Source organism: Onychostoma macrolepis, chromosome 24 (genome assembly GCF_012432095.1).
Source record: "Onychostoma macrolepis isolate SWU-2019 chromosome 24, ASM1243209v1, whole genome shotgun sequence".
Lineage (NCBI taxonomy): Eukaryota > Metazoa > Chordata > Actinopteri > Cypriniformes > Cyprinidae > Onychostoma > Onychostoma macrolepis.
In genome coordinates, this window is record NC_081178.1 from 11,449,754 (window position 1) to 11,473,771 (window position 24,018).

At 35.1% G+C, this 24,018-nt stretch overlaps 1 protein-coding gene across 4 annotated transcripts in view; it reads left to right on the forward strand.

Annotated features, from left to right (window-relative positions):
* The window catches only part of ctnnd2a (catenin (cadherin-associated protein), delta 2a), a 320,045-nt gene that overhangs the window by 175,455 nt on the left and 120,572 nt on the right, over window positions 1–24,018 (forward strand). For all 4 annotated transcript variants that reach the window (XM_058765069.1, XM_058765068.1, XM_058765071.1 and 1 more), the window contains one exon: window positions 5,173–5,364. In XM_058765069.1, the coding sequence (XP_058621052.1) occupies window positions 5,173–5,364 (192 nt within the window). The remainder of the gene's footprint in view (window positions 1–5,172; window positions 5,365–24,018) is intronic.

Consider the following 24,018-nt stretch of genomic DNA (forward strand, 5'->3'; position numbering starts at 1 on the left):
GTATCTGTACAGTGGTAGCAGCCCAGTCCATCCACCAGGGCACTGACCGGAAACTGATTAGATTTGAAGGCAATTACGTAGTATAGACGGGAGACTTTGTTTGCCAGGCTTCCCTGATTTCTGGAGGGTATTTGATGCGTTGGTGAGCCTGTCTTTCATGATGTAGTATGCAAAGGGATTGTCGGTGAGGGGCTGATGATGTGTGTCATTACACCCGGAGGCCGTGCGAGAGACAATAGCAGAGTTGGACTCTTACTAAGACAGAGAAAGATGGACTTTACTGCTCGTCTTACTTCTGCAAAAGCAAAACTATGTGCAAGTGTTGGGTAAATCAGGGTAAACAGTACAGAAACATGGTGTTTTGAGGAAAAACATTATTTTCTGTTCTAACTTGAGTGGTTAAAATGACTCTTGAATAAGCTCATCACTTCACATGAGTATCAGCGTGAAAGCACTATGAAAATACAGGCCTATTTAGAGAAAATCTATTTGTAGAGCTAGAAAATTGTTGCCTTTTTGAAAGTAAAGACTCTGTACTTTGCTATTATATTTTTCTGTTACTTTACTCCTGTTTTATCTGTTTTGATCTAGAGGAGAGGTTGCTTTCAAGCTTAGTACAAGATAAGTTTATGACAGTAGATTTTTGTGAAGTTTGTATGACAAAAGTACAATAAGCCACTTGAAGTGTTACGATAAAGTCAGTTTTCTTTGCTTTTTGTTTAGTTGTTGGCTATAAATATGTAACTTACTTACAGATTTAATTGTAATTTTTGTGACCTATTATATTAATTACAATTGTATTGTTGTTGTTGTTGTTGTTTATTATTATTATTATTATTATAGTCTGTCTAATATATTTGTTACATACACACATGGTCAGAATTTTTGGTACCCTTGGTAAATATGATCAAAGAAGGCTCTGAAAATTAATCTGCATTGTTAATCCTTTTGATCTTTTATTTAAAAAATTCACAAAAATGTAACCTTTCATTGGAGAATAAGAATTTAAATTGGGGGGAAATATCATTATGAAATAAATGTTTTTCTCAAATACACATTGGCCACAATTAACGGCACCCTTTTATTCAATACTTTTTGAAACCTCCATTTGCCAGTTTAACAGCTCTAAATTTTCTCCTATAATGCCTGATGAGGATAGAAAACACCTGACAAGAGATCAGAGACCATTTTTTTTATCTGTTGGTATTTGATAGAATCCATGATGTCATGTGTCTAAACAAGATGTCCAGGACCTCCAGCAGAAATATAGGCCCACAACATCAAAAATACAGCAGTATATTTCATTGTACACATGGGGTACTTTTATCCCTGTATTCACCAAACCCATCTTGAGTGTTTGCTGCTAAAAAGCTCATTTTTTTGTTTCATCTGACCATAGAAGCCAGTCCCATTTGAAATTCCAGTCGTGTCTGATAACTGAATATGCTGGAGTTTGTTTTTGGATGAGCTAGAATTTTACTTGAAACCCTCCCAAACAACATGTGGTGATGTAGGTGCTGTTTGACAATTTTTTTTAAAAGGTTTTCTGACCCCGAGACTCAACTATTTTCTGCTGTTTTCCAGCTGAGTACCTTGGAGAGTCTTTAGCCACTCAAACTCTCCTTCTCACCGTGAATTAGGACGATATAGACACACGTCCTCTTCCAGGCAGTTTGGTAACATTTTATGTTGATTGGAAATTCTTAATTATTGCCCTGATGGTGGAAATGGGAGTTTTCACTGCTCTAGCTCTTTTCTTAAAGCCACTTCACTAATTTGTGAAGCTCAATTATCTTTTGTTGCACATCAGTAATATATACTTTGGTTTTTCTCATTGTGATGGATGATTACGGAAATTTGGACTTTTATATTTATATTTAATAAATATACCCTCCTATTTATATTTCTGTGAAACAGGAAGCCATGGCTGGATAATTTCATGTTCATAATCCCCCTGGAGTGCTTAAAATTGTAAATATGAATGGGAATATACTTCAGAGATATTTTACTTATGAGAATTTCTAGGGGTGCCAATAATTGTGTGATGTTGTTAAATACTTTATAAATTACCATTTATTAATTATCAAATTAATAGATTATATTTCTATTGTATTTATTTTTAAATTTATTATCATCAACATTATTGCGAAAACGAAGATTGATCATCATCTTGATAAAGAACTCAGAAGTCAGAATAATACAGTTCAAATGGCTGTTTTTGGTTGTCTGTCAATGTATAGTAGCAACCTGACGCATTAACACAATTTAACTGATGTGCGGTCATCTCCAGGTGTATTGAATTTTAAAACTGCTTCCATCCAATCAGATTTTAGAGCATGAACTATTGATTTTTATAAGAGATTAATTGACAGGTTTAGTCTGAGCGCTAAACTAGGTGGTGCATTAGATCCAAAACTCGATCTATCATCTTCACGCTTTAATGACAGCAAACAGAGAACATGATGCACAGCCAATGCTCAGATGCTTGAAGCACTATTAACACTTCGCCTGTGATTAGACGCTGAAGAGGTGCTTCAGAGCGCTTGTCTAAGTTGTTCCAAATGTGTACCAGATGTACAAACCTATTTATTCAGCCAGCTGTATCAAAGGCTCGTGGATTTCTCTTTTAGATGTAATGTTTCATCATTAGGTGGGTAGGGAGCGTGAGGGCAGATCGAACGGATGTTACACGCGTCTCCTCACAAGATACGGGAACGTTTTTGCTAGTTTGTATAGGCGTCTGTGCGGGAGCCCCTGACCTGTCAGTCCAAATCCTCCACCTGGACAAAGAGTTTAGCCACGAAATTGCCTTTGAAAAGCTGTGATTCTCCTGCAGTGAGACGTGCTGCTTTGCTGCTTTCACAGGCGCTTGTAATCACTTGGACCTGTTGGCAACATCTGAGATGTGGTGTCTCTGTCTGTTGGCCTCTCAGTTTCTCTCTGTTCTTACATGTCTCTTCTTGTTCTCCTGCTTGTCTGTCAGTCTTTCTATCTGCCCAGTCAGCCATCTGTCCGTCTCTCAGACTGCCCATGTCTCTCAGTGAAGAGACCAGCATATGTTGCGCTTTGGATGCTGCTGTTCCCTCTAGGATTTTTCACCAGCTTAACCAGCAAGACTTCTGTTTTCAATCAGCTCCTCCAGAACGAACAGCACAAATATGCTGGTCTACCAGGCAGAGCAGCAACAAACCAGCATAAACCAGCCTGGACCCGCATAGTAATTGGCTGGAAGTCTTTTCAGCAGAGTGGCTATTCATTCTTCTGTCTACCTTAAGAGCTTTCACGCATTTGTAATGTGATTGACCTCTGAATGTGAAGAGCTATTGTCACAAAAAATATTAAGTATAAAATATGAATGTTAATTCTCAAAATTAAATAATTGGCTTTTAAATTGTCACAGTGCTAAAATCATAATTGTTCAAATGTAATTTGGAGAATATATTCTGGAGACCCCCTTTCTAAAATATAAAATACAAAGACATTTTGTTTCCTAAATTAAATAATTGCCCTTTAAATTGTTGCAGTACTAAAACACAACAAATTATTAAAATATATTTTCTGGAAAATATAAATACTTTTTTAATATTTTTGTAGCATTCATATTAAAACTAAAAAAGTCATTGTCTGGGGAGTATTTACTTTGTATTATACTTAGATATAATCAGTAGGTTTTTTTATATAAATATATATATAGATTTTTTTTTTATATATAGATAGATAGATAAAAAAATCTCTTTCCTACATTTTTCCACAGACCCCCAAGCACCCCTTTGCAGCCCCCTTGTGGTCCCCAGACACCAGTTTAAAAACCTCTGGCTTTCCTATCAAATGTTGGTGTTATCTACAAAAGTTCATGTCTTATTCTCTGACTCTCATGTCATTCATCTTTCCTACCTGGTCAGAAGAAAATATAGCTTCTCAGATGATAAAGCAGAGAGAGATAGAGAGAGGTTTCAGGGATTGTGGATGTATCCCGATGGATCTCCTCCAGCACTAAGGAAATCAGGTTAGGGAAGAGGGGCGTTTGTCTGCCGGACACTGATAAGGTGATTACACACAATACCCTGTATATCTACAGCTTCTTATTTTCTGAACCTTGCACAATTAAAGCAACAGAGCACCAGAGCAGATCAGACATTGCAGTAGTTTGAAGATTAACATGCATGTGCGTGTTCCGTTCCATCGGCCTTGAGGAAGCGTCTCTGTTCTGCTGATTGTTTACGTTGCTGTTTAGAGTAGTACATTGCTGTCATTCCCTGAAAACCAGTGAGACGAGCTGCCAAGATATAGAGAAACCTCCAGTCCTAAAGATTGTGTGTCTGTGTGTGTGGGTGTGTGGGATCCCTGTAGGCCGTTGCAAAGCTGGGATATAAAGTGTGTGGATCAATGCGAGTATGTGAGTGAATGTTGAGTTAGCATTTGCTTTCCTCCTGTGTCTAAGGTTCATAAACATCATCTTAAAGCTCTCCTTCACGCTCTCTGGAGATCCCAGCATGGACTCTTGATCAAGAAGGGAAGGATTACTACGGCTGTGTCCATACAATCATATATCAATATATTATGAGGCTTTTTATTATTATATCATTGTATTGCAATAATACTTATATACTAAAACAATACTTGTATCAAGGTTTTAAAAATTGTAATACAAATTAATTTTATTATATATAAATAATATTTAGTAATACTAATTGTTTAATAACACACACACACAGACACACATACACATATATATTAAATAATATATAAAATACGCATATTTTTAAAATATAACCCTGGAGTCCTTGTAGACTTCTACCAAGCCTGGATATATAAATATAGTGTGCATGACTATGGATATATGACTTAATGCTGAGTCGCATTTGTCTTTCTCCTGTGGATCAAAAGGTTCATAAACATCAGCTTCATACTCTCCTTGTTGTTTCCCAGAGATACACTCTAGATCAGGAAGGAACTATCGACTAATTTGCTTTCTGATGCCTTGGACATGTTGTGATTGGTAGATCTAGTGTGATGGCCAACAGCTTATGTGCATTATAGGATCAGCATAATGATGTGCTTACACTGCCGTATTGTTGTTCTGATTCATAAGGGACTTAGTTTGCAAGATTTTTTCTTCCAACTTAAAATTATCATCACTAACAGGAACTGTTTCTTTCGTGATTCTTTCAGGATCTCGAGGATCGTACAGCAGTCAGCACGCTCACCTGGTCCCTGAGCTGAGGCCCCTGCAGTCCCCAGAGCACCACATCGATCCCATATATGAAGACAGAGTCTACCAGAAAGTCCCCATGAGAAGCTTGAGCCAGAGCCAGGGAGAAGCGCTCCCTCCGGGCCACACTGGAACCTACCGGAATAACACGGGTAAAGTTTAGCCACACTCTCTCTGTGTGTGTGAGCGCTGAAGTGTGTTAATCCCCAAGTTACCAACCTCCAGGATTTCTGCTAGAGAGCCAAATCCTTAGAGAGCATTTATCCAAATCGGACACGGTTCTTGCTCACAGCCGAGTGGTGACCTCATTAGAATTAATCGGAGTTAGAGCACATTGCGCAATATGTGTTTGTGTGTGTGTGTGTGTGTGTGTTAACTTAAACGGTTTTACTTGTCTTACCATATCACAATAAAACACCTCAGCAGTCTTTTTCAATTAGCTCATTGTTCGTCTTATCTGGATTTTAGGTCAGGTATAGTGTGTTAATCTCATCAGTCTCGCCGGTTTTGTTGCTGCTATTTTTAGTCCCTTACGTCTCAATGAGAAATTGTAGTAGTGTGAATTCAGCTCAGGAGTGTGAGATTGATGGCTCGATTACAAAGACTGTGCCAGTACAGTCATATTGATATATCATGATTCTTTTTGATTCATTCATATTTTTGTAAATAATTGTAATTTTATATTAGATGAACTATATTCTACAAAAAAAAGAATAATATAAAGACTATATATACTGTAGTATACATTTTATTTATGTACACTGTAAAAACTGTAAAATATTTTAGGATTTACAGATTTAAATTAAATTCACTGTAAAAAAAAATATATTAGATGTAAGATAAAACTGATTAGAAAAAAACTAAGAAGAAACAGTTATTTCAACCAAAAAACAACAAATGTGAGGTGTCATGCAGGGAGTTATGGGAATGTCAATTTACAGTTTTTCACTGTAAATTATACAATTTTCACTTCCAAAAACTGTCATCAAATGTAATTACATTTATTCACCGTATATAGTAGGAAAACTTACTGTTAACCAATTAACAGGTTTTTACTGTAGCATTTTTTGAGTTTTTACTGTTAAAATCACAATCATTTTTGCAGTATAGTATATTAAATCTAAATATTACTATTTTTAATCATTATCCACATTACATAATTGCGCACACACACATATACAGTTACACCTCAGTAATTTCCAATTATTTAACAGTTTATCATGTTATTTAATAATGTGAATAATTAAAATATGAATAATTACTTGTATCAATTTTTATGTTCATATTTATATAAATAATTGTAAGTTTTATTTTTATATTAAATAAACTACATTATATATTTATATATACATTTATATATAGTGTATTATCTATAAATATTATACATATTTATAAATAAATAAACGAGTCAACATTTGATATGGATCAAAACCTTTCATCAAAGTCTTTCAAAAACCTAAAGACAACTTTAAGACTACTGTATTTATAATATTATAGTAATATAAAATGTAAAAACCCTTATCTCGCTCTCTCGCTCTCTTTCTCTTTCTATATAGCCTATGTATATATGTTTGTGTGTGTGTGTGTGTGTGTGTGTGTGTATTTATGTGTCTGTTAATAATTAATGCAAATAATTTTTTAAATGGGAATTAAATAAACGTTTTGATGTCAAGTTTTTTTTCTCTCAGATTTTTCTAAGAATGTTTGTGTGTGATTACCTGACATGACTCTCAGCAGTGTTGACCAGTAGCATCTCTGCAAATCAAAATATTTAAGTAATGCAGCTTTTTAGTAGCAAAATTGTTCTATTGATTGGATTGCAATTGTACCGTTGACACTATATGTTTCTGTGTGTTTGAAAAAACGACAGATATTGTAATTGGAATTGAATATGTGTTAGTGTGAAGGGAATGCGGTGTGAGTGTGGAAGGATGGAAGGATGCAGCATGACAGGGTCTCATGGCAGCCCTGGAGCAAAAATGTTACAGTGCAACTCACACCTGGCTTAGTTGTGCAGATAAAATCTATACGATCTGTTTTAATTGGGGTCTGCGGTGGTAATTTCCTGCGCTTGCTGCAGTCTTGCAGTGACCTTTGAGAAGTGGAGCTTATAATGTACCTCAGGGACTTTATTCCCTTTCAAAATTGTTGCCTCTGCCTAATGGTACGGCAGCATCAGCAGACTGTTGAAATTATGCTCTGTCTCTTCTGGCTTTCTCGGCTCTGAGCTCTCACATATCACAGTCCTTTTATTTTCTCACCCTCAAGATGTTTCTTGTGCTTTAAAAGGAAAATTGAGAGCATTGGCTTGCTTAGATAAACAAATCAGAACAAGGGCAGTTCTGTCTCTTATTTCCTTTTGAACAGAGCTAAAATACAATTAAACAGGTAAATGAAGCCATTAAATCTGTGTCATTGCACTGGTTTTCTGTGAAGCTAAAGTGCCCATCTGCTACATGACTCCAACTAAAGCTATTTACACTCTTAAGGAACTGAATTTAAGACATTATATAATCCTGCCTGAGCACTTCTATTAAAAATTCAGATTCATAATGTATAAGTTTCCAGCATGAGTTGTGGCACTTGTGCTCATTACTGCTGTATTATTTTCATTATAGTCTGTGTTACTAATTAAGCTCTATATCTTCAGCTGGAGACCTCGGTTGTACTGTTAAATGTGGCTCAATATGCAACCGGCTCAGAAATGGCTGTATACTAGTTAAAATATGAATGTAAGAATATGAGGACCCTTAAAGCCTTTGAATGTCTTGACACTATATAAAACTTCTGCTAAAACAGCTTTTCAGAACAGGTTTGATCTCTGCCATGGCTGTTTGTTAGCATAGCCACCTCTGAACTGCACATCGACTTTCTGTTGCTACTCTACTTTGAGTCTGAATGTGTTGACATTAGGGATGGGTATCGATACCGATACCAATACCGATACTGTTATCGATACTATTAAGTTATTTTATTACTGCTGAACTTTAGCAATGGTATTAAAGTTCTTCAGTCAGGAGCAGGGAGTTATTTTTCTCTTTGTGTTTTATTTTATTAACATTAAAGGAATAGTTCACCCATAACCCCACTTACAGATACTTTGAGTCTCATACTCCAGTGCATGATTTCAATAAAAATTATTATTATTTTAGGTAAAATAACAGTTTGAAAGTTGTAGGTATTGGGACTGGTTGATTGATTGATTGAGACCCTCAAATTACAATTCAAATTCCTTGAATAAACTTAATGTTTGGATGACCAATCACAATTCATTATGCCAATATAAGTACGACGACATTGCCAGTAGTTCATTTTTTATGGCAGTGGTAGATTTAAGTTAAAAAATGGGTAAAGTTGATAAAATCCAAAAATTGAGAGCACATCTAAGGCTGGAGTTATCTACAGAATTCAATTCAAGTGACTTCTATACAGTAAGTTAAAGGAAGAAGGGAAAAAGACTATGAAAGAGCACCCTGCAGGAGCTGTAAAAATATTTATGAATATAAAAACCTGTTGGCTGCTTTCTGTATCCCCTTTTCTCCTATTGCACTGTTGGCAAATGATCAAATCAAGTCAGACAAAATTGGCGCAGTGCAGTCGCACCCCGATAATAAACAGCCATTTTCCAGCCAGCAGATTTCAGCTGTGGCTTGAGGTGTCTGAAACTCTACGATAGCATTCAGACTGACATTGAGACAGAGTCTCAACAGAGTCTCAAGAGCAAAGTAGGGGTTTATGTGATCAAGGTCGGCTCCCCGATATAGAACCTGAAAGTGAGACATAGTTTTATGAAAAGTCGCTAATGAGGATCTATGCGATCTTGAGTTTGATGTCACATCATTGCTCACTCTTTCTGAGAGCATTGACCTCACTATTCTCGCCGTCTCTGTTCTCTTCCTCCCAGTTGCGTTGCTTCCCCTCTCTAAGTGGCTCATTAGACCCGCAGATGAAGTACAGGGCTAATGACGACATTAGAAGCCGTCACAGATACGCTGTGTAACATGTAGCAGCTGTGTTCCTCTTATTACAGCTCTGTCACTCAGTGCAGGAGAGATAAAGAGAAAGATTTACGGTCTTATCTTTTAGGGACAGATGACATTGTTTGTAAGACTGTCCTGCCGGAGATCCCCAGGTGGAAATGACTGGAACAATGAGGGAGGTTCAGGGCCAATACCAACACAAGCAGATTAGACAGACGGAGAGCTCGACCGCTGGGCAGCTTTCTTCTATGAAAAGTTTTTAGTCTTACAATTTTGGGGGGAGAAGTCACTGCAGCTGTTCTGTCTCTTGGTGCAGTGCCTCGCATGAGGTCTTCTGTGCATGCAAGGAAAGCACTGACTCATTTCAACAAAATGCCATAAAAGCCCATGTGAGTTTTCAGATTTTATATTTATGAAAAAAAAAAGAGAGAAAACATTGAAATGTTCTCAGAGGAGCAGCATGGTGAAAGGCTTTTATGGGCAAATCTCATAAAAACAGAGTGTGACAGGAACACACACTGATGGGTCATTTCACAAAATAACAAAATATTTTATTTATATATATATTTTTATTCTATAATACGTTTATTTAAGAAGTCTCACCAAGGCTGCATTTATTTGATCAAAAATACAATAAAAGCAGTAATATTGTGAAATATTATTTCAATCTAAAATATTTGTTTTATGTAATTGCTTTTAAAATGTCATTTATTCCTGTGATTGCAAAGCTGAATTTTCAGCACCCATTACTTTAGTCTTTAGTGTCACATGATCCTTCAGAAATCATTCTAACATGCTGATTTGGTGCTCAAGATTTCAATTATAATCAATGTTTAAAATAGTTGTGCTGCATAATATGTAGTTACTTAATATTTTTGTGGAAGAAAAATATGAGACGTGACAGTGAGATTTTATATATATATCTATTATATCTTTTATATATATTAGGTGTCGCATTAACGCATGCGATTAATAAAAAAAATTGAACACATTAATATTTTTTTAAAGCAAATTAATCATTTGATAAGGTTTGACCCCAATGTCTTCCCGTCATCTCAGTGCGGAAGGTCATCTATCATTGTGTGATGAGGGAACAGTGAACCAGTGTTGCCAGGGCAGCGGCACAAGTGGGCTATTTTGAAAATACAGTCACGGGAAAAATTAGAGCCGTGGGTTGCGGTTTTTTGGGCTACTTTTATAATGTACCGTGGCCGCCCTAAGTGTATATAGACAAATAAAAATTAAAATAGATCCTTTTACTAATGTGTATTATACTTGGAATGTATCCCTGGCAACTTAAGAACGGAGAGGCGGTTTTAACATCACAAACAACGTGAGTTTCAGCAGAGCACACATGTTAAGGCTTTTACACAGCAGAAATAAACATGACAACAGCCACTATAGATGATATAAGATAATAAACATGATTACGATAGATATGGTTTGTATGTGATTTTCTTGAGCTGAATGTGTACATCTGAAATGCTCATTTGTGCAGCGATATAAAAGGCTATAAATAGCATATTTTAACAACAGTAAACGACCAAATTCCACATGTGATCGTAACGCGATTTAAATTTTTTATCGATTGACAGCACTATATATATTATAAAACGAAGTATTTATATATCTAGCAATTGTGCTGACTTTTATGATGGTATTTATTTATTTATTTTAAAAGCTTGTATTGATCTGAGATCATCATTGAGATGAATGAGAACTAGACTTTTTTTTAAATTGCCAGATACAGTACAATAATGAGAATTTTGAGGGAAAAAATGCTGAAATTTAAATATACAAAATCTTTGGTCATGAAAAACCCCATTAAAAATAGGCTTCATTGTCATTATGGAAAACATAATTTTGTATTTTTGTTTTGAGATTAGATATGATCCGGGCAGCTTTTGCGGGATTTTCCAAAATTGTTATCTATATAGAAGCTCAACATTATGGCAGTATCACATTTTATTAGTTTGGCCCATTATGGATTCCCCGTAATGCTGATTCCTTTCAAGTACATTATTCATCACAAGTTTGCCTATCCTGGAATCAAATATGATCTTGCACAAAGCTCCAGATAATGTGAATGTGATTAAGCTCCTCATGGCCTTTCATTCTGCTGCTGCACCAGGATCTCTCGTTCATTTCCAGCTCTGAAATTCAAACTTCATGAAGTTAATTAGGCTTTGTGTAAGAGCGACTGGAAGAGCAGCGTCTGCGGCTAAGAATGTGCTGAAAAGACTAATTTTGGAACCGAGCAAAAGAATTAACCCGAGCTTGTGGGAAGTGCTCTATCAAATGCTGATGGAGCTTTCCTACTCGCATCCCTCCATAACTGACCATGCTTTATCACAGAACAGGAGACGAGCTACCAAAACAGTGTGCATTTGGCTGAATTTTATCATACAAGATGTCTAATGTGACAAAGTGGGGCTATTTTTGCATTAAACTATTAAGTCTGTTTCCTGCATCTGCGTCATACGTAGAAAAATGGGCCATAATACCCCTGATGAGCGCTGCCGGATGTTCTCGGCAAAAAAGAGGAAGAAACCTTGATTTTACATCAGTTGTTATGCAAACCTCGGTTCGAGAGTCTAAAGCAGTACTTGAAACTGAAGTGTAAAAGTAAGAAAGAGTATTTCAGTCGTTGTGAAGTGCGGTTTGAAGCGAAGAGTGGAATGGATATTGAAGCTCTTTTTCTGTTCACCGGGTGCTTATACGCTGCTTACCGTCGTACAACTCACAAGATTGCAATAAAATCAATCCGTTCGTCGAGCACCATCAAAAATCATCTTGATCAAACCATGAATACACGGTCTGTTCCCAGAGTTCTGCCCGCCGACCTCGTTGTTCTGAGCCGCATTCACATTTGTAATACCTGTGCTTTATATAAAATGTAACATTGTGTTTTTGCTGAGCTTTCAGGGTGTATTAATTGCTCACGATACCCACATACAGTATATAATTTGTGGAGATCAGCAGTAAATTCCCTATTGAGAGGCTCAATTTAACTCGTATCTGAATATAGCAGCCTGTTCCAGTTATATAAGATGAAGCACCTAAAATATATCTACTTTGACTTTTCTTCTGAGATTTTCTTTTCCATTACAAGACGCACAAGAGCAAAGGGAGCTGCTCATGAGTTTTTACTGTACAGCATATCATTTGAATTTGTATACAGCGCCTACTTGATTCCGGGGTGCCGAATTAAATAGGAGTTTCCTGTCTGTTATATTTCTAGGTATGTAGATTTTAATGTTTTGATTTGCAAGTGTTTTGTTTTTCTAAAGTGTCCAAACATTCCTTAACAAACCAAATAAGCCATAAATATTCAGGTTGGTCTTGGTAGCAGGTAGGTGATTTAACATTTTACTTTAGATATATTATTAAAATTGAACTTGAGCTTTAATATGAAATTTAGAGAGTTTAACATCTTTGTAGAAATTTAACATCTTTGTAGAATGTTATATGCACTAGCAGGTATTCCTTAAGTCATCGATAGTGATAGTTCATGTAAATAAAGTACTGAACTATTTGCCCAAATTAGAGTGCAAAGAACCCAACAATATGTAACTTTAGTGATATTTTGTGCGCTATATATTAAATGTATGAATATATTCAGTATCTTTTCAATATTTATCAATAATTATGAACTGGATATAATTTAAAAAAAAAAAAATAATAATTATATATATATATATATATATATATAATAATTAATAATAAAATAATAATTGTATATTTTTACAAAATAAATATTTTATTTTTTGTATTTTATTATTTTTATTGAAAAGCTGTGTCCTTCATATTTTACTACTAAACTAACATTTTTAGCGTATGCATGTTTTTTCCATTTTAATCCTTAATATGCATTGCATTTTATAAAATAATAATTGAATTTTATATTTTTATGTTTGTTATTTTTGTATTTATATTATAATGCAATGCATTTTTGTAGTTTTGTCCCTTTGACTCTAATAGTTTATTATTTTAATATTATAATATTTTTTAATCTTTAATATATTGTATTTTATAAATAAAAAATATATATATATATATATATATATATATATATATATATATATATATATATATATATATATATATATATATATATATATATATATATATATATATATATATATATATATATATAAAACACATTTTCTTTATTTTTGGATTTAATTTTATGTACATTGTTTATTTTTATATATTCAATACCATAAACTTGAATACAATAAACTTAAAACCGTAAAAGGGGTAACTGAAGGCAATGTCAAGGGAAATTAACCACAGTCACCTATTAGATTGTGAGGTCACTAAAGCTCATACTGTATGCAGTCTTTGTGTGGAGTCTGTAAATCAGTGGAACAGTAACAGTTTGGACCAGTTGTGAGCTCAGTTTAATACCATCCTGTGAATCTGGCCTCTGCTCCTCTCAAGCATGGCTAATGAGCAATTACACGCACACTCACACACACGCAGACACATAAACACTCTACACAAGATGGATGGCACTCATAACTTACGCTGAGGTGCTGGCGGGGAGACACGGAGGTAGCGTCTTGATTCACGTGAAGCATCACCTTGTATCTGTCCCGTAGCCTCGCTCCAAGGATGTGAGGCGTAACAAGGATGATATTTACAACCTTGGTGGATCCTGTGCTGTTGTTGAGCCATATGTTAAGGGCCTTGGCACACACTTTGAGTCTGAGTGGCATGTCATCTACTGTATGTGTAGTGGGAATCATTCCTGTTCAAATGGAACTGAAGCCTAACAAGCCAACCTCTGCAGAAGACATCATCAGATCAGTCACCGAGGAGGAACATGATGTTGCATGAGTGAGTCCAAGCCGTTGCGCTTCGGGTGTCCCGAGTTTGAATCCTGCCTTGTGAATCTTTCCCGATCCCGTCCTCCTCTTTCTCTCTCACTCACTTCTGGTCATATCTCAACTGTCCTATCACGAAAAAAATGTAAAAGCGCCCCCCAAAAAGTTATGTTTTTCATACTGAGTTTAGTTCACCAGTTTTTCAGTCATCTCTGTGTTTTCAACCTCAACAATACAACTTCCTTTAGCCATTAAATCCAAATGTGTAAAATATATTCAATATAAAAATATATTGACTATATATATATATACTTTTATTTTGATGCGATTAATCGTTTGACAGCACTGAGATACATATATATATATCTCAGGGCTGACAAACAATTAATCGCATCAAAATAAAAGTTTTTGTTTACATATGTGCGTGTACTGTGTATTTATTATGCATATATAAATACACACACATGCATGTATATATTTTGAAAATATATGTATTTGCATGCAAATGTGTATATTCATATAATTTAGATTATTATAAATATATTTAATATATAAAAAATATTTTTTCTTAAACATATGTGCGTGTGTGTGTGTATTTATATATACATAATAAATATACACAGTACACACATATATTATATATATTAAACTTTTATTTTGAATGCGATTAATCGTTTGACAGCACTGATTGATATATATATATATATATATATATATATATATATATATATATATATATATATATATTTATCAATATACATATTTTTATCAATATATTAAAAATATAATTATATCATTTATCATAAAATTACTATTTATTGATTTACAATGTATTTACTCACTAATTTATTTGATAAAAATTTGCGTCCTTGATATTTTTGTCACGTAATGTGTATTTTATAATATGAGTGTTTATACAGTATGCTTTTTTTTATCAATTTTTTTTCAAAATATATATAGAGTCTTAACTGCCCCTTTTTGGATTAATTTAATGCATCCTTGTAGAATAAAAATGTAAAAATCATTTTTAAAATTTTTCATTGTTACTGACCTCAAACTTTTGAGTATATAAAGATAAGAAACTTAGATTCATGTAATTAACTTATAAAGCTCATATTTATATATTTTATTATATTTTATTATCATAATAGTATATATGTGTTTATACTGTAATTACACACTCAAACACATGCACACTCACACATTTATGTATTTTATTTATTTTTAAATTCCTTAATATTTTTATGTAGTAATGCAGTGACTTTTGTTACAGGCATGCTCACATTTCTATTTATTTTATTTTATTATTTTATTTTTACTCAGATGTTGGAATGGTCTTCTGTTATGTGCACAGCAGCTAATTGAACAGGTAATTTGTATCATAGCTACCACTTCATGCATTTTAGCACAGCTGGAGCACTAGTATTGACCAGTCAGCTTCAAGGACCAGAACTACCCTCTTTAAAATGAGAAATAAAGCACTCCATCAGGTTGCACTCCTGCTGCTTAGCAGATGCACATTTGCATCTAAACCGCTCAAACCGACAAAATGCACACACAATAATTTCATCCAGATAACATGTACTTTATGCCTTCATTGGAAAATCTTCAAATCTATACATCTCAAGTATAAACACAATCACACCGGCATTCTTGGTTGAATTGCTTTCAGAAGGTGATATTTTCTTAATGTCAGCATTTGAAGCTCTCTCTTCAGAGCAAACAGATGGATTCATTCAAGACCAAGTCATTCAGATACCCCCAATAAAGTAGGTATTGCACCCTTTTTTTGTATTAACCCCCTTTATTGTATTGCACACCTTTTTTTCCCAGCATAGTAAATGGCAGAGCAGCAAATCATTCCTCTAATATGTTTCTGTTGAGTGGGAGTGACCTTTGGCAGGGTGTAATATCACGCAGAGAAAAAAAAATTGCTAGAAGCAGCCGTGCTAAAGAAGAAAGGGCAGTTTGTTTATGATCACGTTACTCTGTACCAGAGCACTGAATCTATTGATGCCAACGCTAAGGAGATGCTGGATCCTCTGATTCCTATCTCAAAGGTCAGGTAATTTAAAAGAGCAGCCCATTATAAAACCTATAGAATATTCAAAGCCTTTCCACAAGAGGAGATTAGAAACATTGGCTGTGTGTGTGTGTGTGTGTGTGTTTGATTCATGAGACGTCAGATAGAAGATTGAAAGAGTGTGTAGAAGGAGAGCGTTTCATATTCAGCCTCAATGCTGGAAGAATGCCCATAGAAACACATTCATAGTAATGTCAAGGTCTTTCACTTGTGGCTTTTTTAGTTTTAATTCTCATACATTTCTTATTTTTAGTGTTTAAGAGCAAGGCTCTGAAGAGTTATTTTATAGTCAGGTTCTCAGAGAGGGTTTTAGAGTGTCTGCATGAGAGTTTGCTATGCTTTATCCCAACTAGCAAAAATATGTCCTAAGAACATTTTGCTATCATTCCCATTAAGTTTTAATGTTCTAAAAGTCCATTTTTAATGTCTTAAAATGTTTTTACATGGTTATTTGAATTGGTTCGTTTAAAGGGGTCATGAACTGAGAAATCTAAATTCCCTTGATCTTTTGACATATAAGAAGTCATTGCACTATAAAAACGTCCAGAACTCAAAACTTTGTCGTTATTCTAAAAACAGCTTATATTGATGAAGCCAGTCTGCCAAAACGACAGCTTGTGGGATGTGCCACTTTATGATGTAACAGTGTGGCTAAACACCGCCTCCTCAGAAGAAGATCGACATCGCTGCCTGTTTAGCCCCGCCCACCGATTTGCGTACATAGTAGGTAAATAACAAGAGCGGCAAACGCAGCTCTACGCATAAACCAAACAATACACATTATTTGATGAACTTTATTCTTAATGAAGTGCCAGAACTTAGTCCCTTTTTTTTTTTTTTTTACCGCTGATTCGTTTACAAACAAGGCACAATTCGACGCAGGGTTTTCAGAAAGATTGAAACTAAAAGACGATGCTATGCTGACTATATTGAATCCGACAGTAATGTCGCACCACACAAGTGTGAGTAACTCTCTTTATTAAGTCGTCACTATTGCTTTGTCTGTTAAACAGTAGGGCTGGGACGATAAATCGATGCAGAATCGTTTCCTGGATGAATTCTGAGATTTTCAGAATGCATAGCGATTCCTCTGGAATCGATTCTGAGCTTCGATTTTAACAGCAGATGGCGCTCTAATCTAGTTTTTATCCGCACACTCAAATGTTCATGAAGAAGAGCGCTTGCGCGTTAGGCAGAGTCATGTAATTTCACCTCAGACGCGAGATTAATGTAAACATATTCCCACTGTTGTAATTCGCTTCAACCTTTTCGAATTTTATTAATGATTATTTTAGGTTCAAGTGTGTGTAAGGGTTTGGAAACAAGCAGAGTATGGCTGTTTCTAAAGCATGCAGTGCCATCTGTTGTTCAAAACTAATCTCAGAATCGACTCGAGAAAGAATCGCGATGCATTCGGAAAATCTCAGAATCGATACTGAATCGTTTCTCGATTCGCGATGCATCGATTTATTTTTCCAGCCCTATTAAACAGATTGTTTGTTATGTGCTGGGTATTTAGGCGTTTTTAACCTAAATCACAGCAGTGTCCATCTATGGAGGATGTAGACTTTCAAACATCCGAGTCTACAATCCGCCATGCCTATTCAAACCATGTCATGCAGTAAGCGCACTAACAGCTTCCACAATCCGTACAAATGCTAAAATATGTGTTCTTACATTCCGTCTGTCGTATTTCTTAATTGTATGGGCTGTGTATGCAAACAAAAGGCAGATGTCTTTGACTGTTTGTGGTTTCTCGCAGTTGTTTTAGCATCTCGTGCCATGTGCTTTACATTTGAAGATGCTATTTCTCATTAAAAACTATTTTATAAATATATAATTTCAAAAACGTTGAAAGACTGTTATTTTTAATCTTGACTTTTGTGAATGTCATTTATCCGTTCCCACCACTTTTTTCGATTTTGTTACACTTTATGAAACATTCATTTCTCTGATACAGAAGAAGCATCTCCAGACTTTTCCCTGTGTTAGTGTGTGTTATAATGAGTGGTGATCGGGCATTGGAGTGTGTTATTCTTAATGTTTAAGCTGAGGGTTTGTGGCTGTTATCAGAGGTGGAAAGCAGCAGTGGTAATCTTCTCTTATGTACACAGACTTCCATCTATCGCTGTTGCACAGCTGCAGCGGCCCGCTATCCATTCTAGTGAAACCACAAAATGCAAACAAGTACATCCAGCTCTTGATATACATCCACTGAGGTACATAAGCAATTTTGCTTTATTAAAAATGTAAAAAGTTCCTCAGGGCGAATTAGAACCAGATTTTTATTTCTATTTTTGCCAAGCTGAATTTTCAGCAGCCATTACTCCAGTCCTGAGTGTCACATAATGATTTAGATATGCTGGTTTGGTGTTCATTTCTTATTTTGAATGTTCAAAACAGTTGGGCTGCTGATATATATATATATATATATATATATATATATATATATATATATGACTAGAAAGAACAGCATTTATTTGAAATTAAAATCTTTTGTATTTTTACTGTCAATTTTGATCAATTTAATGCACATTTTTAGAAGTTTTGTTTCTTAAAAAGATCATACTGATCCCCAACTTTTGTACAATAACATTATGATTCTGAGCAGAAAAAAAGAAAGAAAAAAAAATGATTGGTTGTCATGTTGCTTTATACGGTTCAGAGAGAGAAGGCGCAGATTAGCAGAGGAAAGTTGGCCGTTATTCACAAGTGTCCTTCAAACTGGCTTAAGAAAAGGCTGTATACGGTGTCAAAGGAAGCAGAACACAGCAAAAAGGCTTAGTGTGTGAGTTAATTAAAGAATTACACCGTCAAACGCTGTTGTCAGGAAATAGCAGGATTCACTGAAGCACATTATCGGCTAGTTGCCCTCGTTAACAGCCTCTGTACAAAATGAATAAGAAAAACTGTCAGCGTTTCACTAAGACGGTGAACGCACGGTGTGGCCCCAGAGAGATGTATTTACCAGCCATTGTACCAGCCAGTGCGCCGTTTTATTCTCACCTACCCTAAATGATAGAGGACAGGATCTACGGTGATGGAATTAACCAGCAGTGGATTATAAAGTTGTAGAGAAATATATTGAGTCGACGCTGGAACTGACCGTTAAAATTTCTCACAGATGAAAAAAGATGAAAAACCTACTGTGAGTTAATAAACACCTGCTTTATTGTTGTTTATGGGCCCATCTATCATTTTTATACAGAAAATATATGCAGTCTTGTATTTGCCAGTTATTACTTTCTGCTCTCGCATTGTTTACGATCGCCGATGATGAATAATAGATACGAGGCGGGTCGGTTGTCGAGATTTTATGCAAGATCTTATCCACCTTGTTGTGGGTTTGTGTGCATCCTTGTCCGTTTGTGCGTTTTATCTCACGCTGTGCCGAGGGAAAGCCCTTGTCCATGTAGTGATGTGTGGGGTCACATAAGATACACCATTTCTGATAAGATAAGCTAATGGAATCTGAAGGTCACCGAAAGGTCATTATCACGAGGCTTCGCCGCTGTGGCAGAGTGGCAACACTTCATGATGATAAAGTCTTTGCAGAGGCCAGGAGCAGCAGCACTTACACATACAGTGATAAGCGGAACAGCGTGTCAAGAAGACATTTTTTTTTAGAATTGCAGCAGTATTTGATGATATATCATCTTTCATTCATTAATTGAATCAGTGTGTGACCTTACTATGAGAGATCGAGTGAGATTCAGAACAGTCAATGCCGGTTACTCTGCTTTTAGTTAAAGACTGAAATTTAATTAGCCCTTTTTTGCGCGATAATTAATGACATACAGATAGATTTTCACCTGCTAAAGGTGTTTGCATGCAGTTGGAGCTGTAAATCAAGCCCTAGGGGCCTTCAATGCTAAACCAGTTAGAGACATTGAGTTATTTGAAATCTTCACATTCGAGTAATGAGTTTGAGTAAACCCAAAGCCAAAACACCCACACTCTTAGATTGAGCCAAATGGATACTCTGCCACCTCATTATGAAAAAATAAATAAAGTGTAGTTCAAGTGATCTACTTTTTATCAGAGACCCACATTTATGCTTCTTTTTTGAATAGAAATAAAATAAACAAATGAATATATGCCTCATAAATTTAATTGTGTGTGTGTGCGTATGTGTGTGTGCTATATTGAACAGTGTTGTTGCTAATGAGGTCTAGCTCAGTGTAATTTTAATATCATTGTAGTTTGGCAGTGGCAGTGTATATATAGAAAAATTTATATTTTATATATAATTTTTATTTCAGGGTTTTAGTTATTTTTGCTAAACTAAATAAGTGACAACTAGGTGAAATAAAGTAATATTATTAAATTATTATTTATTATTATTATTTATTTATTTACTTCGTTTTGAAAGAATCGGCTGAAAACTAACTAAATAAATAACTGAATGCCAGCATTTTAATTTTAGACTAAAAGTAAACCTGAAATGACAATTAATAAAAGCAACAGACACGCACATATATATATATATATATATATATATATATATATATATATATATATATATATATATATATATATATATATATATATATATATATATATATATATATACAGTGAGGAAAATAAGTATTTGAACACCCTGCTATTTTGCAAGTTCTCCCACTTAGAAATCATGGAGGGGTCTGAAATTGTCATCGTAGGTGCATGTCCACTGTGAGAGACAATCTAAAAAAAAAAATCCAGAAATCACAATGTATGATTTTTAACTATTTATTTGTATGATACAGCTGCAAATAAGTATTTGAACACCTGTCTATCAGCTAGAATTCTGACCCTCAAAGACCTGTTAGTCTGCCTTTAAAATGTCCACCTCCACTCCATTTATTATCCTAAATTAGATGCACCTGTTTGAGGTCGTTAGCTGCATAAAGACACCGGTCCACCCCATACAATCAGTAAGAATCCAACTACTAACATGGCCAAGACCAAAGAGCTGTCCAAAATTGTACACCTCCACAAGGCTGGAAAGGGCTACGGGAAATTGCCAAGCAGCTTGGTGAAAAAGGTCCACTGTTGGAGCAATCATTAGAAAATGGAAGAAGCTAAACATGACTGTCAATCTCCCTCGGACTGGGGCTCCATGCAAGATCTCACCTCGTCTTTATTTCTCAACACCATCCCTACTGTGAAGCATGGGGGTGGTAGCATCATGCTTTGGGGGTGTTTTTCTGCACATGGGACAGGGCGACTGCACTGTATTAAGGAGAGGATGACCGGGGCCATGTATTGCGAGATTTTGGGGAACAACCTCCTTCCCTCAGTTAGAGCATTGAAGATGGGTCGAGGCTGGGTCTTCCAACATGACAATGACCAAGCACACAGCCAGGATAACCAAGGAGTGGCTCTGTAAGAAGCATATCAAGGTTCTGGCGTGGCCTAGCCAGTCTCCAGACCTAAACCCAATAGAGAATCTTTGAGGGAGCTCAAACTCCGTGTTTCTCAGCGACAGGCCAGAAACCTGACTGATCTAGAGAAGATCTGTGTGGAGGAGTGGGCCAAAATCCCTCCTGCAGTGTGTGCAAACCTGGTGAAAACTACAGGAAACGTTTGACCTCTGTAATTGCAAACAAAGGCTACTGTACCAAATATTAACATTGATTTTCTCAGGTGTTCAAATACTTATTTGCAGCTGTATCATACAAATAAATAGTTAAAAATCATACATTGTGATTTCTGGATTTTTTTTTAGATTATGTCTCTCACAGTGGACATGCACCTACGATGACAATTTCAGACCCTCCATGATTTCTAAGTGGGAGAACTTGCAAAATAGCAGGGTGTTCAAATACTTATTTTCCTCACTGTATATATATATACACACACACATATATATATATACATCATGCACTAATTAAAAACATAATAGCTATATAATTTCCAGCCATTATTGCAAACTGTTTATTTGTGTATTTATTTACTTACTTGTGTATGTGTGTTTGTTCGTTCATTCGTTAATTCATTAATTTGTCATACATTTGTTTGTAAAGAACTAATATAATGTTGTTGTTATATTAATTTATATATTTTAATTACATTTCTATGTTTTTATTATTATTCAGTGTTTCATTGTTTACATTTTTATAGTCTTCAGTTTATTTTACTTTATTTATATGATGGGCCCATTGAATATATTGTCAGGGTGTATGTAAATCTAAGTTACTGGCATGATGAAAAAAAAAAAATCTTGTAGCCTGCTTTGATTAATGTGTAAACGTCTGCTTTGTTACATCTCTGTCTGGTCACTGAACTTTTCTTCTCCTCTGTCCGTCAGCTTCTCATTATATATTCCAGCTCAGGAAGCTTAATTCAATCCATCAGACACCCCCTCCTCTCTCACCCTGTTTCTAGCTCTCTCTCCCTCTTTTTTTCCTTTTTCAACCGGTCTTCATTAATCTCAAACTCTGTCTAATTATCGTTAGCCTGCACTGAGCGAGTGCAACATTTTCTCCAAAGGAAGCTGAAGAGTCATGGATGGTCTCCGAAGATACATTGAGTCTTTTCTCCCAGGGTGCACTTTGTGTTTGGTGACTAATAGTCCTGTTTTACGGCTTCACTGGCAGTGTTGTGGTAAAGACTCTGAACCCTGCCATTGATCGTCTCGCACTGCAGATTTATGAGACACTCCACTGTGACTGTCTAGCAGACACTGGCTGCCACATTACCCTCATATTGAGCGAAATGGATACACTCTGTCACCTCAATATGTTAAAAACCAAACAAACGCGCAATTAAATTGATCTGCCTCTTAGAGTTATCAGATACAGCTGCACCTGTATAAAGATAACGAGGGAGTCACATGACCTGTGATGTCAACCTCATCTGATGCCATCCTGTCTCGCCATGGACATTCATTTTCCATTTTCACAGGTTTTTGAAACGGTCACTACTAAAATTAGAGCTTACATAAGCTTGGTCAATCAGTGAGTCATCAGGCATCGAGATGAATGATTTAATTACAAGTTTTAGACCATTTTAGAGGACTATAGAGACTAATCAAGCAGTTTATTGAACTTGTACTGCAAATTTTCAGTATATGGGTCACAATGGACAACTAGTTAACTAATCATCCAGCAATTAGCTTGTCATATAGTGAGGTTATTTTTTCATAAATTTTTCATTTCGGTTTTGTCTTAGTTTATTTTTTTAGGTCTTATTTTAGTTTTCTTTTTTTCCTTATGTTTTAGGGTTTAGTTTAATTTTAGTCTACATAAAGTACCATTCAAAATGTTGGTGTTGTTTATTTTATTTTATTTTTAATGTAATTTATTCCTGTGATGGCAAAGCTGAATTTTCAGCAGCCTTTAATCCAGTCTTCAGTGTCACATGAATCATTTTAATATGATTTGGTGCTCAAGAAATATTTGCTATTGTTATCCATGTTGAATACAGCTGTGCTCCTTTATTTATTTTATTTATACTTTAAGGATTCTCTAATTAATAGAAAGTTCAGAATTTTTTTATAGAAATTTTTTGTCACATTATAAATGACAGAATGTTTGTCTTTTATAAATGTCTGAATAAAAGTAATAATTTATAAAATAAATTTAAAAAAAATAATTAAAAGCATCCCTTTTAAAGAAATGCAACATTTGTATGGCTGATTGTGATTAGTTAAGAAGTCGTTTAGGCAATGTTTAACCAAATTAGTTAAAATATATAGTTTTGCACATCCAAAACTTGACAAATGCATTTTATTTCTCATATAAATCTTTTTTTTTTATTTAATTTTATTTATCTGCAACATGGGCTTCTGTTTCCACGTTTTAATATTAAATGTGTCTATAAATGTGACAAGAAAGGTTTTGACTAGTAACACTCACTTTGTATCTATTATGTACCTGTTAAGAGCTTTTAATTGCTGTCGTTCTTATTGCTGTCGTCTCTTCCTCTCCT